The sequence below is a fragment of the Panthera tigris genome, chromosome B2, assembly GCF_018350195.1.
Source record: "Panthera tigris isolate Pti1 chromosome B2, P.tigris_Pti1_mat1.1, whole genome shotgun sequence".
Classification (NCBI taxonomy): domain Eukaryota; kingdom Metazoa; phylum Chordata; class Mammalia; order Carnivora; family Felidae; genus Panthera; species Panthera tigris.
In genome coordinates, this window is record NC_056664.1 from 47,301,315 (window position 1) to 47,326,250 (window position 24,936).

At 36.0% G+C, this 24,936-nt stretch overlaps 1 protein-coding gene across 1 annotated transcript; it reads right to left on the reverse strand.

Annotated features, from left to right (window-relative positions):
* Nucleotides 1-426: 426 nt before the first annotated feature.
* CRISP1 (cysteine rich secretory protein 1) lies at nucleotides 427-23,753 on the reverse strand. The gene is made up of 7 exons (XM_007095508.3): nucleotides 23,688-23,753; nucleotides 17,873-18,001; nucleotides 13,220-13,310; nucleotides 11,989-12,137; nucleotides 8,653-8,750; nucleotides 6,364-6,452; nucleotides 427-554 (listed from the first exon to the last, which is right to left on the reverse strand). The coding sequence occupies exons 1-7, from the start codon at nucleotides 23,751-23,753 to the stop codon at nucleotides 427-429; spliced, it is 750 nt and encodes a 249-aa protein (XP_007095570.1).
* Between the last annotated feature and the right edge of the window lie 1,183 nt (nucleotides 23,754-24,936).

The following is a 24,936-nucleotide window of genomic DNA, read 5'->3' on the forward strand; positions in this document are numbered from 1 at the left end:
AATAGAAGTAAAGTTAAGATATAAAGAATTACAGTGCATGTTAGTTGGGCAGGAAAGGCAAACATTGAGGAGGTAGCAGGGGAAGGAGTTAATAGCAAAAAGACAAAGTTATTGTCAAGGGGCCAGTTATACCATGAGTTGAATTTTGTCAACCTGAGAACTACAGGTCACATGATTTAAACGTGGGGCAGGTGTTGGGCTGGACGCTTCACTTCTGTAGTAAGGAACTTTAAACCAGTGTTGGATCAGGACAGGAGTGGGTGGCATTGATGTAAATCTACTGATGCCTGTATGTGCTTAGTAAAGCTTAGGGTCTCACATGTAATTAAAACCAAATGAAACTCAGCAAAAGCTACAGAAGCAAAGTAAGGTAGAAGGTGTAATCCAGCAGACATTTTCTAACAGCATATTATAGTTGCAAACATATTATTTTATCTCCGTGTCACACAGACAACTAGCTTTGCAGAACTGTTGAACCCACTGGCGGCTGCATCCAAAACTACGTTTTTGTATCTTACAGTTATTGTATTCATCATAGTAGAGGCAGGGGTTAGCTGGAAGGACAAAGCATGTTTACACCGTATTATCTCAAACATTCACCATCACTGAAGAAACAGATAAACTTCTCAAACACATAAATGAAATTATCCACACCCCGCATGTCCAAGGCCTCTGGAAATCACCAATCTTTTCTCTGTATCTGTGTGTTTGGTTTTTTAGATTCCACATGTAAGTGAGATCGTATGGTATTTGTCTTTCTATATCTGACTTATTCACTTAGAATATGCCTTCAAGATCCATCCCTGTTGCTGTAAATGATAAGACTTCCATTTGTTTTATAGCTGAACAGTATAGATAGTGTATACATGCACACACACACACACACAGATACACAGTATACTATACATAGTATATACTACACTATATACAGAGAATATATATATACATACATACATACACATACATATATACATATGTACACATATATACATATATATGTATATATATATGTACACATATATACAGATATATGTGTATGTATATATATGTATATATACACACACACCATATTTTCTCTATCCATTCATCTGTCAATGGACACTTAGGTTGTTTCCATGCCTTAGCTATTATAGGTAATGCTTCAAAGAACATAGAGGTGTAAATATCTTCCTGAGTTAATGTTTTTGTTTCTTTTAGATAAACATCCAGAAGTAGAATTGCTAGATCATATGTTAATTATACTTTTTAATATTTTGAGGAGCCTCCATACCATTTGCCATAGTGACTACACCCATTTACATTCCCTTTAACTTCACAGAACGGTTTGTTATTTGCCACACCCTTGCCAACATTTATTATCTCTTGTCTTTTTTATGAGAGCCATTCTAACAGGTATGCATTATATCCCTGCATTTCCCTGGGGAAATGATGTGATGTTAAATACTTTTTCATGTACATGTTGGCCATATGGACATCTTTGGAAAAATGTCAATTTAGTTCCTCTGCCAATGTTTTAATTGGATTTTTTAATTTAGCTTTTTTTTTTTTTTTTTAAATTTTTTTTTTTCAACATTTTTTATTTATTTTTGGGACAGAGAGAGACAGAGCATGAACGGGGGAGGGGCAGAGAGAGAGGGAGACACAGAATCGGAAACAGGCTCCAGGCTCCGAGCCATCAGCCCAGAGCCTGACGCGGGGCTCGAACTCACGGACGGCGAGATCGTGACCTGGCTGAAGTCGGACGCTTAACCGACTGCGCCATCCAGGCGCCCCTTAATTTAGCTTTCTAATTTCTTTATATATTTTGGAGATTAACTTCTTATCAGACATATGATTTGAAAGTTTTCCCCCATTCAATAGGTTGTCTTTTCATTTTGTTAATGCATTTCCTTGTTTTGCAGAAGCTTTTTAGTTTGATGCAGTCCCACTTGTTTATTTTTGCTTTTGTTATTTTTGCTTTCAGTGTCAAATCCGAACAATCATTACCAAGATTGATGTTGAGGAGTTTGCCCCCATGTTTTCTTCTAGGAGTTTTATGGTTTCAGGTTTAATGTTCAAATCTTTAATCGATTTTGAGTTGATTTTTGTGTTCAGTGTAATATATGGGTCCTGTTCCATTCTTTTGCCTATGACTGCCTAGTTTTCCCAACACCATTTATTGAAGAGACTGTCTGTTCCCTTTGCATGTATTTGGCTTCTTTGTTGTAAATTAATCAACCATGTATGAGTTGGATTATTCCTGGGCTCTCCATTCTGTTGCATTGATCTATGTGTCAGTTTTTATACTAATACCATGCTGTTTTGATTACTATATGTAGCTTTGTAATATAGTTTGAAACCAGGGAATTTGATACCATAGCTTTATTCTTTTGTCTCAAGATTGCTTTGGCTAGTTGGAGTCTTTTGTGGTTTCATGTAAGTTTTAGGATTATTTATTCTAATTCTATGAAAAATACCATTGAAGGGGCACCTGGGTGGCTCAGTCAGTTAAGCAACCCATGTTGGCTCAGGTCATGATCTCACAATTCGTGGGTTTGAGCCCCACATTCAGCTCTGTGCTGACAGTGTTGAGGACCCTGCCTGGGATTCTCTCTCTCTCCCTCTCTCTCTGCCCCACCCCTATGCACGCTCTCTCTCTCTCTCTTTCTCCCTCATTCTCTCTCTCTCTCAAAATAAATAAATAAACTTAAAAAAAATACCATTGGGATTTTGATAAGAATTGCACTGAATCTATAGGTAGCTTTGGATCGTATGGAAATTTTAAAAATATATTAATTCTTCTAATCCATGAACATGGAATATATTTATTTATTTGTACCTTTTTCAGTATATTTCATCAATGTCTTAAAATTTTTGATATATAGATCTTTCATCTCCTTGATTAAATTTATTCTTAGGTGTTTTTTCTTTTTGATGCAATTGTTTTTTTTTTAATTTCTTTTTCTGATAGTTTGTTGGTAGTGTACTTAAAATAATGGATTTTTGTATATTGATTTTGTATTCTGCAATTTTAATGAATTCACTTATTAATTTCAACAGTTTTCTGGTGGAGTCTTTCTGGTTTTCTATACATACTGTCATGTCATCAAATAGAGACTGTTTAACTTCTGCTTTCTGATTTTAATTATTTGTATTTCTTTTCTTGCCAAATTACTCTGATTAGGACTTCCAGTACTATGTTGAGTTAAAGTGGTAAGAGTATTCATTCTTCTCTTATTCATGGTCTTAGAGGAAAAACTTTTCACCACTGAATATAATACTTTTTGTGGGCTTGTCATATCTGGCCTTTATAATGTCGAGGTAAGTTCCCTGTATACCCAGTTTGAGAGTTTTTAACATGAAAGAATGTCAAATTTTGTCAAATGCTTTTTTTGCATCTATTGAGATGGCTATATGATTTTTATTTTAAATTTTTTGGTGTGGTATATCAGATTGTCTGATTTGTGGATGGTGAGCCATTCTTTTATCCATAGAATAAACTCCACTTGATTGTGGTGTATGATATTTTCAGTGTATTGTTGCAATTGTTTTGCTAAAGTTTGTTGCTCTTTTTGCATCTATGTTCATCAGATATATTGGACTGTAATTTTTTTTTTTTTACTGCAGTGTTCTCACCTGATATTAGTATCATGGTAATGGTAGCCTCATAAAATGAGTTTGGAAGAGTTTTAGAAGTATTGGTATTAGTTATTTAAATGTTTGGTAGAATTCACTGGTAAAGACATCTGGTCTCTAGCTTTTCTAAGTTGGGAGGTTTTTTTATTATTGATTCAATCTACTTCCTAGTACTTTGTTCACAGTTTCTACTTATTCATAGAACATAATTATATTCACAGAATATAATTATTCTGTCATTCAGTCTTGGTGGGGTCATGTTTATTTATTCATAATTTAGTCTTTGTAAGTTGTATGTTTCTAGGAATGTATCCATTTCTTCAAATTAGTTGTTTAATTTGTTGCCATACAGTTGTGCATAGCATTCTTATGTTCTTTTTGGTTTGTGTGGTACATGTCTCTTCTTTATAATGTCTCTAATTTATAATGTCTCTTCTTTAATTTATAATGTCTCAGTTATAATGTCTCTTCTTTAATTTCTATTTTTAATTATTTGAGTCCTCTATTTTCTTCTTTTCCTTCCTCCTCCTCCCCCTCCTCCCCCTCCTCCCCTCCCTCCCTCCTCCTCCTCCTCCTCCTCCTCCTCCTTCTTCTTCTTCTTCTTCTTCTTCTTCTTCTTCTTCTTCTTCTTCTTCTTCTTCTTCTGTGTGACTAAAGCTAAAGATTTTTCTGGGTTATCTTTAACAAAACAGCTCTTTCATTGATCTTTTCCATTGTCTTTTTAGTCTCTATTTTATTTATTACTACTCTGATTTTTGTTATTTTCTTCCTTCTGCTAACTTTGAGCTTAGTTTGTTCTTTCTGTAATTGAGGAATAAAGTAAAGTTGTTTTGAGCTCTTTTTTAGCTGTTGTTAATAGAGGTATTTATTGTTATGAATTTCCCTCTTAGAACTAACTGCTTTTACTACTGTTATATACACTATATTAATTTATATAACTTCCCTATTTTATAAGCATGAATTTTGCTTTTATAAAATTTATTTGAATTACACTAAGTTGATTATACCTACATATCCAGGTCTTTATATTTTTAGGTTTGTTTTCATTCCAGGGTGGCCCAATTTTAGATATCTATCTTTCTTCAATATTTCATATCTTCTCATGCATCTGTAGGTGATCAAAGGGTTTAAGATATGCATCTTCTCTGTCATAGATTTAACCTTCTTAAGTAATACTTTCTCTTTCCTACTCTCATTTTACTTCTCTGACATTTTTTTTTCCACTATAGACATAGCTTTTATATTTTGAATTAAGAAAATGTACCCCATTCACCAAACATAGATAATTAGTAGACATTTTCTTTCTCAAACAACATTTCTTTCCAGAAATGTGGTGTAAAAAGTGAAGTTGAAAGTGAGACAAAAGGAAGAAAAAGAAAGAATAAAGGAAAACGAGAAAGAGAATATCTATCTATCTATCATCTATCTATCAAGAGAGAGAGAATTTGAGAGAGATAAAAAGAATCCATTTTGCTTACTTTAAAAGTAAATAGGGGCACCTATGTGGCTCAGTTGGTTAAGCGTCTGACTCTTGGTTTCTGCTCAGGTCATGATCTCATGGTTTATGAGTTTTAGCCCTATGCCAGGCTCTGTGCTGACAGTGTGGAGCCTGATTGGGATTCTCTCTCTCACCTTCTCTCTGTCCCTCCCCTGCTCACACACTCTCTCTTTCTCTCAAAATAAATAAATTAACTTTAAAAAAATTAATAAAAGTAAACAGAATGACTTGGTCAGGTGTAGGAAAATAAGTCTTCTGGCTTTCCAAGTCTGAAGTTAAAAGATTTTTTTTTTCCTGGGTTAGTTATTTCTCTATAAACTTCTTGAAAATTTTCTTATCAACATTATCCTCAGGGATTAAGGAATTGTTTTCAGAAGGCTCTAGAAAAAGGAACTTTGCCATCTAAAGGAACTTTTGCTATCTAATTGGATGCCATTTAGTGAATACCACGTTGTAGGTAAGGTTTATTTAAGAATTAAAAGGAAGTAGGGGCACCTGGGTGGCTCAGTTGGTTAAGTGGCCAACTTCGGCTCAGGTCATGATCTTGTGGTTCACAAGTTCGAGCCCTGCATTGGGCTCTGTGGTGACAGCTAGAGCCTGGAGACTGCTTCAGATTCTGTGTCTCCCTGTCTCTGCCCCTCTCCCTGTTCATGCTCCATCTCTCTCTCTCTTTATAAAAAAATAAATAAATAAACATTAAAAATTAAAAAAAAAAAAAAGAAAGAAAAGGAAGTATTGTAAGGGGACAGTGTGACTATTGTCTAATATGTTCTGATGTGTCAGTAGGAACATAGAAGAATAAAGATCACTCAGTAAGAAATTACCTGCCCTAATAAGTGGTCAGGCAGGTAGGGGAGTTATGGAGTAGCAAGAAAGCTGAGAACGCTGGTATCCTGAAAGAGTATGTCTAATTCCAAGGCTGCAATGAGAGAACCCAGAAACTTTTTTATAGAGCACAGAAAAATTTATACTTCTATTTACATCTTATCCAGGTTTCCCCTATTAGGGTCATTAACTTTAGGGTGGGAACTTGAGTTTAGGCCTAGACATTCTAATTTCCATTCCAATAGATTTAATCAATCATCTTCTTGGTCACTCTGGGAGAGTGATCTTTGGGAATATTGATCTTTCCTGTGAGATGGTTCAGATAAAAGTTATAGAAAAGTGCAATATTGTCAAATGCTTAATTTTAAGGACACATGGCTCCTGGGTCAACAGTCTACATTAAGCAAACTGAATGTAAAACTTACTACAAAGTTTATTTTCACAGTCATTTGGACAGTCTTCACATGGATTTCCCACATTATAAGGTTCATTCCTTTTGGCAAGATCATTGCCCCTTAAAAACAGAATAAAGAAAAAATTGATGTAATAAAATTGATGTTTGAACAATGCATATAAAAGTTTACTTACTTTTTATAATAAACTTTGAAAACAGTTTTTGAAAACCACTTCTAGATAATGATTATAATATTTAAGATCGGTTTAAGATTTCTAGATTTACAATGATGAAAATTTATCTTTTTGAATGTATAAAAGGTAACTGTGGGGTCCCAAGAATGTTTTCAGACAATTTACACCTATTTGGACAGTCAAGTTCTAACAGGATTGGGGCCTATGAACAGTCAAATCTTACCAAGCAGAAGAGCTTTAGAATCACTTACAATAGGTCATTTTTCTTTATTTATACTCATAAGGACTTTGTGAATAGTCATGTAAAAGAGGATGTTAGAAAATTTTGAGTATAATTGGAGATGTTCTAACTTCATCTTGCACGATGTCATGAAAAACTTGATACATGTTGCTGCTTGTGTAGAAACACAGGGAGCATTGTAAAAGATGAAAGTCCCTCAGTATGGCTAAATATAAAGTGACAGAGTTGGGGGAGAGAGAGTAGAGAGAGTCTCTAGTTCTAAGCTAATATGAAATTCAGAGAAGACAGTCTTACCTGCAGACATCTAAAAAAAAACAATAAAAAACAAAACAATGTGGATGATAGCCAATTCTTAATATGCTTGGAAAATAAAATAAATGTTCAGCATTCTATTTGATAATTTCCCCCTTTGATATCTGAATTGTTAGAATTTCACTTTATTTCCTCCTACTTTTTTTTTTAACTAAGCTTTATTCCCAATGTGGTACTTGAACTCATGACCTTGCGGTCAAGAGTCTCATGCTCTACCAACTGAGCCCTCTAAGCACCCCTAAATTTCACTTTATAAAAGAAAATTATTACTTAATTTAAGAAGGGATTTTTGTCAGACAGTTGGGCTAATCTTTGCCATAGAAAATTATCCTACCACATCTCTGTATGTTTTACTTTTGTGTATTGTCAGAAATTCACTAGAGACCACCAGCCCCAGCAAAGATTTAGTACAATTTATGTGTGGTAGATGCAAAGAGATCTTATTGCCTTCAATAGTAATTACATAGATAAAATCATAACAAATATTAACTACTGAAATCAAGAAATGATAAGACGACAAAATAACTCATATAGAGCTATTATATGAATATATCTATTGAATCTATACTGATATAGGAGCCCTATTTGAAGTATGAATATGGTAGCATATTACCAGATAAATAGTTTTTGCTGATTTATATTGAACATCTTTTATTTTGCAACAAAAATGAGGGATAACAGTTAAACATCATGTAAACAGATATTTGTGGTAAACTATTAGGGGAATATATCCTGTTCTGAACAGTCTCTAATTTTTCATAATTACCACTGGAGCCATACAGTGTGCCCTTGTGGGATTCTGCAATCATTATCTGAAACTGATCTTACTCTATAACCCCAGTTGTGGAGTCTACTTATTCTTCACTGAAGCAATCATATTATCTCTTGTGGGAATTGTACTCATACCATGATAACATGGAAATTTAATTTCTAAAGAAAAGACATATACTGAGAGACTAAAAAGCTAACCATGAGAACACTTCAATTTTTGTTTGTTTACTCTTGATATTCCACTATATTTCTGCCCTTGCATTCTAAATATACTCTTGAATTGCTTAAGTAAATATTGTTTCTTTGCTTATGCTAATCAATAACACATAACAAGACTACTGGTAATAGCTTTGATTTTGGACATTCTACTAATGAGATATAAATTCATTTAAAAAATGTGATATAGGGGCATCTGGGTGACTCAGTCAGTTAAGTATCTGACTCTTGATTTCAGCTTAGGTCATGATCTTATAGTTCGTGAGTTTGAACCCCCCCATCAGTCTCTGCCTGACAGTGCAGGCTTTTTGGGATTCTCTCTCTCTCCCACGACATTGGTCCCTCCCCAACTTGTGCACATTCTCTCTCTCACTCAAAATAAATAAATAAACTTTAAAATGAATATGATATAAATAAAAATACATGTGTGATATTTTAGGTATTGGCTAAATGACATTTTATCCCTAAAGTTCTGCTTAACTGAAGTGAAATATTTGTGTTTTCTTACGTAATGTTTGAGAAACTGGATTATGTAAGGAGGATATATTTCTAACAGCTATGTGAAACAAAGCTGTATAATACATACTCATGACAATAGTGACAAACATAGAGATACTGAGTTGACATTCTTTTGGGGCATGATGAGATTCCACACCCAATGAGGTAAGAAGTGGCCCAAACTACCTGTAAAGACAAAGAGATGTTTTTAATTAATAATTTGATGTTTTGCTAAATGATTAAAATACGAATATTGTTACCCATGGCTTAAAATAAACATGTTTGCTTCCAGTATTCTTTGAGCATTACTTATTAGGAATTCATAGAAATAGCAAGATTTCCATGTGTCTGGACAACAAACATGCATATGCACACTTAGTGGCCATCCCTAATCCTGGCTCATTCCCTTATCAAATCTATGTGGACAATCAGTTAACATGATGAAGACTGCTTGGTGGTTATCTAAAAAATCAGGGGTGTCTGGGTGGCTCAGTCGGTTGAGCGTCTGACTTCAGCTCAGGTCATGATCTCATAGTTCGTGGGTTTGAGCCCCACATCGAGCTCTGTGCTGACAGCTCAGAGCCTGGAGCCTGCTTCAGATTCTCTGTGTGTGTGTGTGTGTGTGTGTGTCTCTCTCTCTGCCCCTCTCCTGCTCATGCTCTGTCTCTCTCTCCCTCTCTCAAAAATAAATAAAGATTTTAAAAAAATCAAAGCATAGGAGGAAATTTACTTAATCATCAGGGAAAAGGCATAGTGTAGAGTTATGAATTGGACTTTGAAGCAAAATGACTCAAGTTCAAATTCTATCTCTACCACTTTCTGGTTGTATGGTATTTACCAATTTGATTTATATCTTGAAATTTTATTGTTTTTAAAGTGGGATATAATAATATCATTTTCTACATCATAGGTGCGTAGTGGGAATTAAACAATAAAATTTTTAAGTCTTTGGAAGAGTAAATATTATTATCTGAGTATGATGAAACTAAAGGTCTTATGATGTAAATAGTGGGTCTAGTCTACCTTTATCTGACAGAAATAGAAGGCAGGAATTGATGTCACAATTTGTCAGATTTTTAGCTCTCGGGGTGACCATTTTATTTTTATCCTCTGTTGATAAGGTAAATTATATGAATACATAGTCTAATGTTATAACATTCTTGGATTCCTAGCACATACCCTTTTTGTACAAGGGTATCAATCTTAAAATAAGAATTCTACTTGCTAATCTTTTATTTAGAATTTCTGCATTGTTATCTATAAGTGATTAAGTCTATGATTTTAAATAGGTAGATAGTCTTGAAAAAGCAGAACAAAGCTGGAAGTCTTATATTTGCCAATGAACAAAACTGGAAGTCTTATATTTGCCAATATCAAACCTTACTATAAACAGTGGCACTGGCATAACAATAGACAGATAAACCTATGAACTGAAATAGACATTCCACATATAGATCTTCACATGTATGTTCTAATGATTTTCAAGAAGGGTGCCAAGACCATTCAAGGGGGACAAAAAAAGTGGGAAAAAACTAGATATCCACATACAAGCAAATGGAGAGTACCTTATACCATATAAAAAACTAACTTAAAATGGATCAAATACCTAAGTGTAAGAGTTAATATCATAAAAAACTCTTCGAAGGAAACACAAAGAAAAACCTTCATGATATTGAATTTTGCAGTGATTTCTTGAATGTGACACCAAAAGCACAGACAGAAAAGGAAAAAATAGATAAATTGGACTTTACCAAAATTAAAAATCTTTGTTCATTATAGCATACTATTATCAGAGTGAAAAGGCAGTCCATGTAATAGGAATTAATATTTGCAAATCCTATACCTGATAAAGGATAGATACCTAGAATATGTAAAGAACTCTTATAACTCAACAACAAGAAACCAAACAACCTGATTTAACCCAGCAGCTCTAATTAGAGATGGAATCTCTAAGGAATTAATTTACAAGTCATAAGTGTGGGACCATGATCCGATAGGATTTGTGTCCTTACAAGAGAAGGCACTAGAGGCACTAGAGTGCTAGCTCTGGTTCTTGTACTCTCTTTATTTCTCTCTTTCTCTCTCTCTCTCCACTCCGCCCCTCTCTCTGCAAGCATTAGCAGAGGAAAGGAAAGGAAACTCCATGCAAGGATATAGTGAAAAGAAGACAGGAAGAGAGCTCTCACAAACTATGCTGCAGAAGTTCACAGACTTTCAGCCTCCAGAATTATGAGAAAATAATTTCTGTTGTTTAATCCATCCAGCCTGTGATATTTGTAATGACAGCCCAAGCAGACCAATACAGTGTGTGGATGTGAAAAACCAGAAACTTCATTGCTGCTGGGATTGTGAAATAATGCAGTTATTATGGAAGACAATATGCCAGCTCCTCAAATAATTAATTATACATAGAATTTCCATATGATACAGCAACTCCACTTAGGGGTGCATACTCAAAAGAATTGAAAGCAGGATATGAATAAATATTTGAACTCCAATGTTCATACTAGTCTTATTCTCGATAGCCAAAATTGGAAACAACTTAAATACCCATCAGTGGACGAATGGATAAACAACCAGTGGTAAACAGATATGATGGAATATTATTCAGCCTTAAAAAGGAGTAAAATTTTGACACATGCTACAACATGGATGGATGTCAAATGAGAACATAATGCTAAGTGAAATAAGGCAGACACAAAAGGACAAAATTTTTATGATTCCAGTTATATGAGGTACCTAGAGTAATCAAATCCATAGATACAGAAAGTAGAAAGGTGATTGCCAGAGTCTGGACACAGAGGAAATAGGAAGTTGTTGTTTAACAGGTGCAGAGCTTTAGTTTGGGAAGATGAAAAGTTCTGAAGATATATAGTGGTGATTGCTGCATAAGAATTTGAATACAGTTAATGCTACTGAACATTAATGCTGCATAATTTAAAAGTAACTAAAATGACAAATTTTATAAAATATATACATATATTATATATGCATATATAGATAATTATTATGTGTCATATATGTATGTATACATAATATATGTGTATATAAATAATATTATATACATACAATTTTTTACAATAAAAATAAACTAGAAAGAAGAGGATTCTCTGTATTATAAGGTACTGTTATTTTCATTCTTTACAAATATCAGAAATGTAATATATAAGTGACACTGATGTTTTATGATTTTGTTAATTTCCAGAAAATCAAATGTATAAAAACGGAGACTAAGCAGTTAAGCAGCTTCTCCAAGCCAGCTATTGAGGGAATCACACTTCCTTGTGTTCCAAATGATAGCAGGAACTCAGTGGGTCAAGTGTAAATTTGCAGGAAAAGGTAGAATGATTTTCTCAGTCACCTATGTTCCACACATGCTTATAGTCATTTAAACAATGCGTATATTTGCAAGTATGCAGGTTACCTGAGTATAATGCTCAATTGTTATGCCATTATCCATTGACGTCCATTCCCCATACTTGAAATATTTAGATTCGTTGTACCAGATTTCAATTACATTTGACCATGAGATAGCATAAGATGTCAAATGCATATTTTCTCCACAAAAAGTATCTGAAAGGGAGAAAAAAGTCTGTGTCATACTCTATGAAACCTGGAAATATAAGGACACTTTCCTCACTTCCATTTTACGAATGTTTCTCTTATCATCTAAGCAATCTCTTATAAAAAGAAAGCTGACTCAGCTGTATCTCTGTTGGCAATCATCTTTCCCACTGATGAGTGAATTTGTGGTACTTAGGTTTGGTGAGAAGTCGACAGTAGGAGATGATGTGCAAGCTTGGAAATCAGCTCGACATTTCAGTCTCCAAGCTGATGGAGAAGGGTGAAACCAATCCAAGCAGCCTGTGGGTTGTAACAGGGCCTGTGACTCACAAACAGCTACCCACAGGTATTCATTATGCAAGGACCATGAAATAAACATTTGCTCATTTAGCCATCCACTGGTGATGTGGGTTCTTGACCAAACATGGTATTCAGGAATTATCTACCTTTCTCTGAGACTCATATTGCTAATTCACAGGCCAACAATATTGGGCAAAGATGCCCAATAACCTGTAAATATGGAAGTTTCATTAGTATCTTTGAAATATTTCGTAACAAGCAAGTATCTCAAAAATGTTAATAATGTCTACTTGTGTAGGAAGTATTAATGGCTTTTCTGGAAACAAGCAATGATCCACCTAACATTTATGTCATGAGATGGACTCATTTTTGAGCACCTAAATTTGTTCACATGTACAGCCCAGTAGACTTGAATATAACTCACCTATCATCTGTATTAGTATTTCAAAGCCAAAGATATCCCTAATGCATTGTTGTGTGTAGCTGATAACTACATAGAATAGACAACTTCCAGCTATCCAGCTCTCCATCCAGTTATCACTGTATTACTCAACTATTCTATAATGTTGAGAGTTTTGATTCTTGTTTCTGATGATCAGAATCTGGAATTTGAAATTCTGAAATATCCAAGTTTAAAAATTGATAATAATAAAAGTGTAGTGGGCCACAATCTAGTGCCATTTATGGGGCCCATATAATATACCAAAAGACTTAACTTACCCTTGCCAGGGTATTTAACAATCACCGATGACTTCTGAGTACCAAGGTGAGACATGTAGACATATACCTACTTGTAATTCGCCTCCTAGGTGCGCTGCTCTCTCTTAATTCGCACTGTGTTGACAACATTCTGGCATTTTGTGCAGCTTCCTCACTCCAGTCCTACAGTGGAAGAGTAAAGTATAAGTGCTTGGTCTTATTGCTATTTCCATGATAATATTTTAGTTTATTGTTTCTAAAAAGCCAAGGTTAGCAATATCTTCAATTGTATAAGCTAACAATTTAAATAATATTATTAAATGTTCTGGTTAGAAGAGGAAGACGAAACTTTCAACTTACTACTTTAGCCCTTGAATTTACAAAATCAAAATTTGGTAGTAATGCTTAGATGTAGCATTTCTCTCTCAGAAGTATGAAAAAGTTTAAGTAAATGCTTTCTGCAAAACAGATCAGGGTTAGAACTCCATTCTGTTTTTTTTTTTAAGTTTATTTATTTTTGAGAGAGAGAGAGAGAGAGAGAGAATGCAAGAAGGGGAGGCAGGCTCTATGCTGACAGCTCAGAACTTGACATGGGGCTCGAACCCATGAACTGTGAAATCATAACCTGAGCTGAAGTTGGACAAATAACTGACTGAGCCACCCAGGCGCCCCTCCATTCTGTTATTTGATAGTAGTTTTTTCTCTGAAACATTATTTAATCTCTTTGAATATGTTTCTTCCTCTATAAAATGTGACCCTCAATGCCTAATAGCTTGTTCTAAAGTTTTAATGTAATAATTCATGCAATACAATTATGATATGACAAATCTTATACTATGTGCTCAGTAAATAAATGATGGCTATGTACAGTGTCACACATCTCCATCTAAAATGACAAATGATAATAAAAAATAGTAGCTAATACTACATGCCAGGATCTGTTACCAATTCTGTATGTATATTCCCTTTTGGCTCACAGAATCTCCACAAGAGAAGTACTATTATTATCCCCATTTGCAAATGGGGAAAATGAGGCACAGAGATGTTGCATAATTTCTCAGGATGACACAACCAATAAGGAACCAAAAAAGAAGTAGGATCCAGCTTATTATATCTTCAGGGTATATGTTCTTAACTCTTAATGTGTGTCAACTGTGCTGAGTTGACGAATTTTGTCAGGTGTATCTCCAAGTAAGTTGAAAGGCAGGAAGTCTGTATCACCAGTTACGGGACTCTGTGGCAAAATTCTCCCTAATACTCTAATCCTCACATGGTGTACATCCACTTAAAAGACTGTATCAATATCTTCATGCAACACATTATCAAGAAAAGTTGTAGACCTTGTTTTGTAATATAGACTGAGACATAAGTCATTCACTTACTCTTCAGAATAAGTTTTGTATGACACCTAACTGTAGGCCTTGATTGTTTCATGCAACAAAAGTTGTATTTTACTGGTGGATACATTTTAACTGAGGAAGTAGAGATGACACAACACATCCCATTAAGTCCCAGGATCTCCTGGCAGTGGGAATATCATCATTGCATGCACTAGTAATCTTGCCTACTATGACCAGGTTACCAAGTGATTAGGACTAGAAATCATCCGGATAATTTACAACTAGTTGCTTGTTGTGCATGTTGTGATGCACTAGCAGGTTGCTTTCTAAACAGAAGCACTGATTTCCTTGCAAGGTGGGAGTCCCGCCCACTCACAGCTCTCTTGTCTGTCCTTTCTAAAAATTGTCCTCATCCAGGAGCAAAATCACTTCCTGGAGGTAGTTTGTACCTAACAACTGGTAGATGTGGGAATTGTAAATGACAGGCCACCTCCCTCCAACTTAGGACAATTCAGAAGGGCCGTCCTAGCTGTACAGCTTCCTGAAAAATTAGCTGAAACCTCTGTCATGACAATGTCAAAACCCAGCTTTTCTATATGCCCAATGCTGCTTCTCTCTCTACCTCCACAGGTAGGTGTCATTCTGGAGATTGTTCTCCAATAAACATCCTGTGTGCTAATCTCCGTCTGAGTATGCTTATCTTGTATAACTCTCTGAAACATTCATTACATACTATCTGTGGTTCAGACCTCTTTGCAGAATCTCTCTAGAATATTACCTCTGATTAATGGTGGTAAGATACTCCTTTTGGAGGGGGGACTCATGGGTGGCTCAGTTGGTCAACTATCTGATTCTGGATTTTGGCTGAGGTCATGATCTCACAGTTCATGGGTTCAAGCCATTTGTCGGGCTGACAGCACGGAACCTGCTTGGAATTTTCTCTCTTCCTCTCCCTCTGCCTCTCTCCTGTTCATACTCTCTCTCTCAAAATAAATAAACTTGAAAAAAAAAGATACTCTTTTTTGGGTGATGTATCCATGATTAAAAACACAAGTGAGTATTTATGGTTATTGCACCAAAGCTATGAATTCTGTCCTTAATACCTGATTCCATTTAATCAGCTTCTAACCTTATGTATGAAAACTTTTCTTTTTGGAAAACCTCCGCCTGGCAGTTATGACCAGCTCTTCAGCCCTGCTGTAACTCTATCAATTCCTTTCTTTCCATGTCCTATGTATTGTTTATGGGAACAATTCAACTCCCATATTTCCTTTAAAATATGATTCAGTTTGGGGCACCTGGGTGGCTCAGTCCATTAAGTGTCCAACTCTAGATTTTGGCTCAGGTCACGATCTCGAATCTCATGAGTTCAAGCGCTGCATTGGGCTCTGTGCTGGCAGTATGGAGTCTGCTTGGGATTCTCTTTCTCTGTCTGCCCCTCCCCATCTCTCTCTCTCTTCTCTCGAAGTAAATAAGTAAACTTTAAAAAAATAAAATAAAATATGATTCAGTTTTACTGGTGCGCTTAATTTATTGTCTTGATCTTTCATACCTTTATTCTTTAGCACTTGAATATACTTATTCTTACATTGTGTTCTATTTCCTTTGTAGTTACCTTTAATTCATAATAAAAAAAGTCTCTGAAATCAGAAGTTATATTTTCCATTTACTCTAAAATTTTTCTTTAGTACCTCCTAACTGTGTTTGCTTTCCTGGAAACCAAGAAGTTTGAACGCTGTTTGTCCTAAGGGAGGCAAATAGTTAAGAGCAGGTGCCTGGAGTTGGACCATTTGCATCTGAATCCTGACTTATCCAGTACTTATTACTTTGGATGTTAGCTAATTTCTCTGAGGTTCAGATCCATCATCTGCAAAATGGAGATGATAGTATAATCTACATCACAGAATTATTGATTTAAATGAATTAATGTAGGGGTGCATGGTGGCTCAGTTAAGTGTCTGACTCTTGATTTTGGCTCAGGTTGTGATCTCATGGTTTGTGAGATTGAGCCCCATGTGTGGCTCAGTGCTGACAGGTGGAGCCTGCCTGGGATTCTCTCTCTCCCTCTCTCCCTCTCTCAAAATAAATAAACTTAAATAAATACATAAATAAATAAATAAATAAATAAGTGAGTTAATGTAATAAGGTTCTAAAAGAGTGCCTGTCAACAGTGAGCACAATATACATGTCAGTTACATCACTCACAATGCAAGACTGACTATGATAGCTGCTGATTTTTATTGTTTTGTTTGAATAACACTTTTGATTCTAAGATGACCAAGAGATAAATTTCAAAATAATTTTTTTATTCACTTACTTTCCACCCTTTGTCATTTCCATGAGAAAGCTGTCCTTTAGAATCACCCTCCAGAGCCTGCACTATTTCTAACTCTTGTACCTTACGTCCATCCAGGGTTAAAGGAATTAGGATAAAGTTGCCCAGAAACCTGAGGGATACTTCTGGGAGATAATCAATACAAGCCTAATCACCTGGTACATCTGAATTTGTTTGTTTTATAGCACTTAATCTGCTCACACAGCAGGTTTATAGTGGAAAGACCATTTGTCTTATCTTTTAAGGTGCAAGGGAACTGGGAACTAGATTTGTCAATATTTGTTTATCTGGCAGCACCCCTGACTTAGAATCTGGACATCTTGCTTCTCAGGTGAGTGTCTAGCCTCTGGGCTGCTCCCCAATGAAGACAGTTATGAGACGCCTCTCTCACTTAAAGCTCACTATGCTGACAATGCTGGCTGGCAGCATGAGCTTCAGCTGTGAGCTTGTAGTGGTCTCTACCCCAGACTTCTCCAAATCGGGATCTCAGACAGTGGGGCCCAGCAATCTGTGCTTTACCAAGTTGTTCAAGTAATTCTTAGCATGCTCAAGTTTATAAAGCACTGTCCCAGGGTATATTATGAATGGAGTTAGACTGTCTGAGTTGGAATTGTTGCTCTGTCATTTAATAACTGTGATTTTGGGAGAGGGCATCCAGGTAGCTCAGTTGGTTAAGCATCTGACTCTCGATCTTGGCTCAGATCATGATCTCATGGTTTGTGAGTTTGAGCCCCACATCAGACTCCATGCTGACAGTGTGGAGCCTGATTGGGATTCTATCTCCCTTCTCTCTCTGCCCTGCTCTGCTCACACACGCTCCCTCTCTCTCTCTCTCTCTCTCTCTCTCTCAAAATAAAAACAAACTTTAAAACCAACCAAACAAAAAATCACTGGTTTGGGGAAAGTTACATACCTTCTCCATGCCTCTGTTTCTTTTGCTGCTCGGTCAAAGTTTTCTTTGGGAAGACCAAACTTTTAGTAGATTGCAAGTGAATAGAACTTAAGTAAAAGCTCAGTTAACACTATTACTACTACTGACATCATCGTCGCTGCTATTTAATTAATCTTACCATCTTCAGCATGTTGCTGGCTGATGGAATTACCCCTCTCCTGAGGCTGTTATGTACAGTAACGATTTCTTCTTGGACAGTTGCCAATTCAGTGAGGAGTGTGTTGTATGGAACTGGAGCTGGTTTTGCCTGTTACCAGAAAGCTATTAATTAGTGTCGCTTCTTCCATGTGCAATTCGTCTTGCATAATAAATCACTGGCAGACCTACAGCAGTATGAATTTGTGGTTTATATTGAATAAATCACGATCTACAGCCTTTTAAAATTTACGATAGCTCAGGAGATTAGTATCCATTTCTCCTGTGCTATTTCTGTGGGTTTCTGAATGTCATCTGACATTTTATAAGTCTGTAGCATAATGCACTGAATGCTCTGTGATTCTTTTTCCCCCCCAGTTTATGATTGGTACTTTGGGCCATGTAAAAGCACTTTTTATCAGGCAATATGAATCACAGTGGAAGATATCTTGATTCCCTTCCTTGGCTCCTTCCCCACTCCATTTACTGTAAGTGTTTTCCTTGTTTCCCAAATAAACCACTTGCACTTGAATACAATCTTAAGGATGTGTCTAATCTAAGAGTTTCATTATTGAATACAAAGCCCCTGCTATCTCCAATTCAGAGTCTATATTTTTATCTAATGCAAATGAAAAAAGCATTAATGTTTACATCTGTATGTGTACATATAAAGTAGAATGCAAATCAGCTACAATCTAGAATTCCTGACTGTTCTTTTAAGCTGTTTACCTTTTATCCTTCAACTAACAAGAAAACTAAATGACCTTAATATTTTGTGTTAGCATTTGGGGAACCTGGGTGGCTTAGTCCGTTAAGCATCTGGCTCTTGATTGAAGCTCGGGTCATGATCCTCTCACAGTTTGTGGAATCGAGGACTACGTCTGGCTCTGTGCTGACAGCATGGAGCCTGTTTGGGATCCTCTCTCTCCCTCTCTCTGCCGCTACCCCACTCACACACTGTCTCTCTCAAAATAAATTAATAAACATGTTTTAAAAATTAAAAAAAAATATTTTAGGTTAGCATTAATTGCTATGAAAAGCAGCTTCATTCGTGTGTATGTTATGTATCACATTTACTCATGCCTTTTACCAAAAAAAAGTGGCAAAACCTAGGTAGTATAATTTGAGTAGTATCTATTTATTGCTCAGCTACCACAGGGCTATAAGCAGAGTCTCTGAATGGATGAGATCCAACACCATACCTTATTCAAATAGACTAGTTATTGTCATTTACTTTATGCCAACATAAAATGGTATGGGGGAAAGGCAAAAATATGAAATCCGGAGGACCTCTCTAGAGACTGTCCCCTGTGAACATCATTTTCAAAAACACATTCATGTGATGCTATTTTCCTTTATACTCCAGGTAGCTCTAGTCTAGACTACAGGAAAGGTGGGGAACCCACCAGAATCCCTTTACCATTTCCAAGATATAACTTCCCTTGCTCCTCTGAACTCTGCTCCACTGAAACTCATGACATATTGCTCTACCCTCTCATCACTGGCCGTTTACTCTCCTATGACAGTTTCCCTATTACTTCCTCTCATTCACAGAAATTGGGTCTCCTGAAACAAATTCATCCTGTCCACCCATTTCTTCAGTCAACTCAGGGACTGCCGCATTCACATGGATGACTCCAGCCACCTGATATCACAGGCCCCTTGAATTCTCCCTCTCTTGGATGGTTCCTCCAAGTGTCTTTAGTCTCCACCATGATGATCACAGTCTATATCTCATAATCACTGCCAAGTGCCATACCTCCCAAATCCCCTGGGCAAACTTTTCCCTGCCTCATCAGTTCCTGCTCTTCCAAGTTGCCAAGGTCAATCACTCTTTTCAACATACTCTAGCATTCTAGCTCATTCTTCATTTTCTCCATGTCCCCGCTCTTGAATTTTCTTTCTTTTCTATTCATGTACTCTTATTTCAACAACTCTCTTGCTAAAATATCGAATCTTTTCCCTGCCCATCATTATTTAGGAACACCCCCATTTTGGATGGGACCAAAAATTTCTTTGCCTGCATGGAGTCAGATGAGCATTGTCAGAAAAATATCCCACAAAATGACAGATATTGGTGTCATCCCAAATCAGGATTTCTAATCTCAAATTGCTCGTTAATTTTTCTCATCAATTCTATTAATTTACCTCGTTAACTCACTTTGTCTTTTTCCACAATGTTATTGTAGAACTTGTGCACTCTACCTCAATAGCATTTACTTCTCTCAGCAGATTGTGATATGTCCTAGTTTCCTCAGTAAAGAGACAATATCTGATGATAGCTGTTTTAGGTTCTCTTGGCCAGTCTACCAATCTACCTATATCTGTTCTCATTCTTTCCCCCTTACCTTTTGTGGTACTACTGAACAGGTCATACTTTGTTGTTGTTGTTGTTGTTGTTGTTGTTTGTTGTTATTGTTTTTAAACTATTTTATTGAGGTATAATTGACAATGAAAGCTATACACGTTTAATGTATACAATTCAAGGAGTTTGGGTAAGTATACACTTGTGAAACCATCAAGACCATAAACAAAAACAAAAGACCATACATAACAATCACCTCTCAAAGTTTCCCCCTGCCCCTTTATTATAACTATTGTTATTATTGTGTATATTGTAAAAACATGTAACTTAAGACTTACCCTCCTGGCAAATTTAAAACTGGATATCCACATGCAAAAGAATGAAATTAGATCCTTATACCATACATAAAAATCAACTCAAAATTGATTAAAGACTTAAATGTAAGACCTGAAATCAGAAAACTCCTAGAAGAAAACATAAGTATAAAGTTCCTTGACATTTGTCTTGGCAAGCACAGACAATAAAAGTAAAAATAAACAAGTGGGACTATATCAAACTAAAAAGCTTCTGCACAGCAAGAATTGTTTCCTTAACAATCAACAAAATAAAAAGACAATTTAATGAATGGGAGAAAATATTTTAAGCTATATACCTGATAAGGGGTTAATATCCAAAATATATAAAAACTCATATAACCCAATAGCAAAAACAAAACAAATAACCTGATTAAAAAAATACACAAAGGACCTAAACAGACATTTTTCCAAAAAAGACATATAAATGGTCTACGGGGTATATGAAAATGTACTTAACCTCATTGATCATCAGGGAAATAAAGGTGAAAACCACAATAAGATGTCACCTCAGCTATTAGGTGAACTATTGTTAAAAAAAAGACTTCAAATGTTGCAAGGATGTGGAGAAAATGGAATCCTGATACACTGTTGGTGGAAATGTAAAATGGTAGAGCCATTATGGAAAATAGTATAACAGTTCCTCAAAAAATGAAAAAAAGTCATTCTTTCAAAAGCTATTTGTCCCCAGTGTTATTTACTCCATTCTCTTCCACATTTTCTCAAATTTCACATTACTCATTATCTTTCCAGTATATCTTCTACCATTCTTTTGTCTTGGTCCTTCCCACTGGCATTTACTCATGATCATGTTGCTGGTAACTTAAACAAACAAAACTTTGCATTTATTCCACTTCCCCACTCAATCACTGTACTTTCCACTTTCCTTCCCTATCGCAATTTCTGAAAATGTTGCCCATACTGGCTGTCTGTAATTTCCCACCCTCCAGTAATATAGTCTGCATTCACCCTTCCCCCACTTATTCCAGTAAAACAAAAGTTCTATAGTAGGAGTAATATACCCCGTCTCAAGCCCCTCTTCCTTTCCCTGGAATTAAACAATGTCTGGAGAAATTTCTGGTTGTCATGACTGGGTTGGGGCGAGTACTCTGCCATTTTGTAGATACAAGTCAGTGATTTTGCTAAACATCCTGAAAGTTTCAGGACAGACTCCCCTGACAAAAAAATTATTCCATACAAAATGCCAGTAGTTCTGAAGTTGAGATATTTTGTTTTGAAACAGCTCCTATTAAGGTCACCAACAAGCTTAATTTGTAAGTTCAATATTCTTGTAATGTCTTCATTCTACTCGATCTATTGGCTGCTAACTCCTCTGACTAAGCTCTCAGTGTAGAAATAGTCTTTCTCTCCATGTAGGGGACAACACATTCTCTTCCTTTTTTCTCCTACCTCTCAGATTTCTCTTTCCTCACCTGGACTGACTATGGCTATAGCCTGACCTCCTACTGGCCTCCCAGCCTTCAAATACATACCAACCCCCCCTACACTCTCCTTCCAACCCCTCTATCCAGTCTTCCACAATCCATTCTGCAGGAATCTACCAGAGTAAATATTTCACAACACTGACACAATGGGTCTCTTTCCTGTTAAGTCTTTCAACAATTTCTTAGAAAGAAAAACTAAATCTTTTATAAGGTCTATGAAGATCTTGCTGACTTCTCAGCCTCTACTTAAGACATGCTCCCCTACTTTTATCTGCTTTTGTCTCAGTGATTTTCTTTTAGTTATTGTAATGTACCAGCTTCTGTTCTGCCTCAGAGTATTAGTCCAAGCCTGTCGCTTTGTTAGTATCCTCTTTTGGCTTGCTCTACTAGGTGATGACAATTAACCCTTCAGATATGGGTCTACCACCACCTCATTCCAAGAGAAGTCTCGAATTACCTCAGACAAGATCAGATCTCCTTATTACCTGATCACGATTTCCTGTACTTTTCCTACAAAGATCTTTTTGTGTAACATCTACTAGATTCTCACAGAAAACTATATCTCAGTAAAAAGTGATTTTTGTCCAAGTAGATGCCTACTATCTCAGTAAACTCTAACATTGAAGGGGAGTTTAAAATAAGATTCAAGCCTGGTAGTCTATTTGGTCTCTACTTGGAGTCTAAAAAGGGAATATATCATATTGTTTATTTTCATTGGACAAAGAGGAACAGTTTGTTTTTTACTTCAACTAGGCTTAATGTTTAAATTTTATGTAATGAATTTGTGTTTGGGGCTTAATTTGTTTTATGTTTTTTTTTTTTTTTTTCATTTAAAATTCTTAAGCCTTGGAACACCTGGGTTGCTCAGTCCATTAAGCATCCTAGTCTTGATTTTGACTCAGATCATGATCTCACAGTTTGTGAGTTTGTTTTTTTTTTTCAATTTTTTTTTTCAACGTTTTTTTTTTTTTTTTTTTTTAATTTATTTTTGGGACAGAGAGAGACAGAGCATGAACGGGGGAGGGGCAGAGAGAGAGGGAGACACAGAATCGGAAACAGGCTCCAGGCTCCGAGCCATCAGGCCAGAGCCTGACGCGGGGCTCGAACTCACGGACCACGAGATCGTGACCTGGCTGAAGTCGGACGCTTAACCGACTGTGCCACCCAGGCGCCCCCCTCACACTTCTCTTCTTGCTGTTCACACCTTTCATTTTATATTTAATTTTGATATGTTTAATTCTTGTTATAGTCACAAATCAAATAATTCAATTGGGATATGGAAATACTTACTTTTTCTGGGTTAAACAAAATCCAAACAATTTTTTTTCCCATTTAGTCATAGAAAATGCATGGATTGGCTATATGCTCTACATTCTCAGCTTTTTTAATCATCCAGAGGGGCTGTAAATGAAATTGGCATGAACCCATGGAGCTAAACTGTTTAGGTTTACTTTCAAGCTTTGCCACTTGCCAGTATTCTGACATTGGCCACATGACTTCACCTCCCTATGCTTTGGTTCTTTTCCCTGCAATATGAAATTAAGAGTGGTACTTGCATGCTAGAGTCTATGGTGAGGCAGAGGTGAGTAAAGGGCATAGCATCCACACAACAATGTCTATAATGAAATGAGTTTTACAGGAGGAGCTCTTATCCTTTCCTGGAAAGTAATTATGAAACATATAATCCTCACATACTCTTACAATCAAAATAGTCAGGAAACCAGCAGTGGCAGCCAAATACAATAAGTGTTTCATTGTCATCCCTGAAAAGAAAACATAAATTTAGGTTATTGTCAACTCCTAAAATAATGTGTTATAATAAAGCTTTTTTCAAACCACTTCTGCAGTACATTTGCATTTTCTGCAAAAAGAGACCTGTAGGATCAGAACAAAATTGAATATGTTAGTCAGTGGAACTAACAGAGGAGAACAGAACTGTGATTTGAAGCATGGTAGATTTCATGTCTTAATCCCCTGAACCTTTGAATATGTTACATTACATGACAAAAGAGAATTAAGGTAGCAGATGGATTCAAACTGCTAATCAGCTGACTTTAAAGTAAGGAGATTATCCTGGACTATCCGTGTGAGCTCATAAGGGTACTAAATGTGGAAGAGGGAATCAATGTCAGTGATGGATCATGAGAAAGACTGGACCCACCCATTGCTAACTTTGAAGAAAGAAGAGACCATGAGCTAAAGAATGTGGGCATCCTCTGGAAGTAAGAAAAGGCGAGGAAATGGATTCTACCCTGGTGCTTCCTCCTTGAGTCTTGATTTAGCCTTCCCAGTGAGACCCATTTGGACTTTTGACATATAGAACTGTAAGATAATAAATTTGCATTGTCTTGAGACACTAAGTTTATAATAATTTGTTATGGTAGCAACAGGAAAATGATATAAAAACACAACAGGATTATATTTGAATTGTCTATTACCCACAGAGAAGAGATGTGATCATAATACTGGTAATTTATATGCATGACTTACAAATATTCTGTGTATATGATCACTCTGCTGAGAATGATCAGGAAAATCAGAGCTAATATACTCTTTCCTTTATTTCTGTTTGATAAGGTAGTTGACTCTAGGTTATGAAATTTAGCAAATGTACGTTATTAAATTTGGTTAACACCTTCTTTTAATAATCTGCCAACCTTATTTCTGAATCAGTCCTGCTGGGTTGAAAGCAGAAAAGGCTAACAGTTCTCATTTTAAACAAAACTTTCAAAGAACAGGTTAAATGATTTGTGCAGAATTATACACATGATAATGATTGGCCATTGCTTTCAACCTTCCCCCACCCACTGCCAAACATGATATGAGGGGAATTCTGTAAATAATCTTTTACATAATCTTTAAAAAATCCAGTAAAACATATTCCCCCTGAGTTAACTGAAGAAAAAATAAAATAAAAAGAGTTTCTGCAGTATAATAAGTTGAT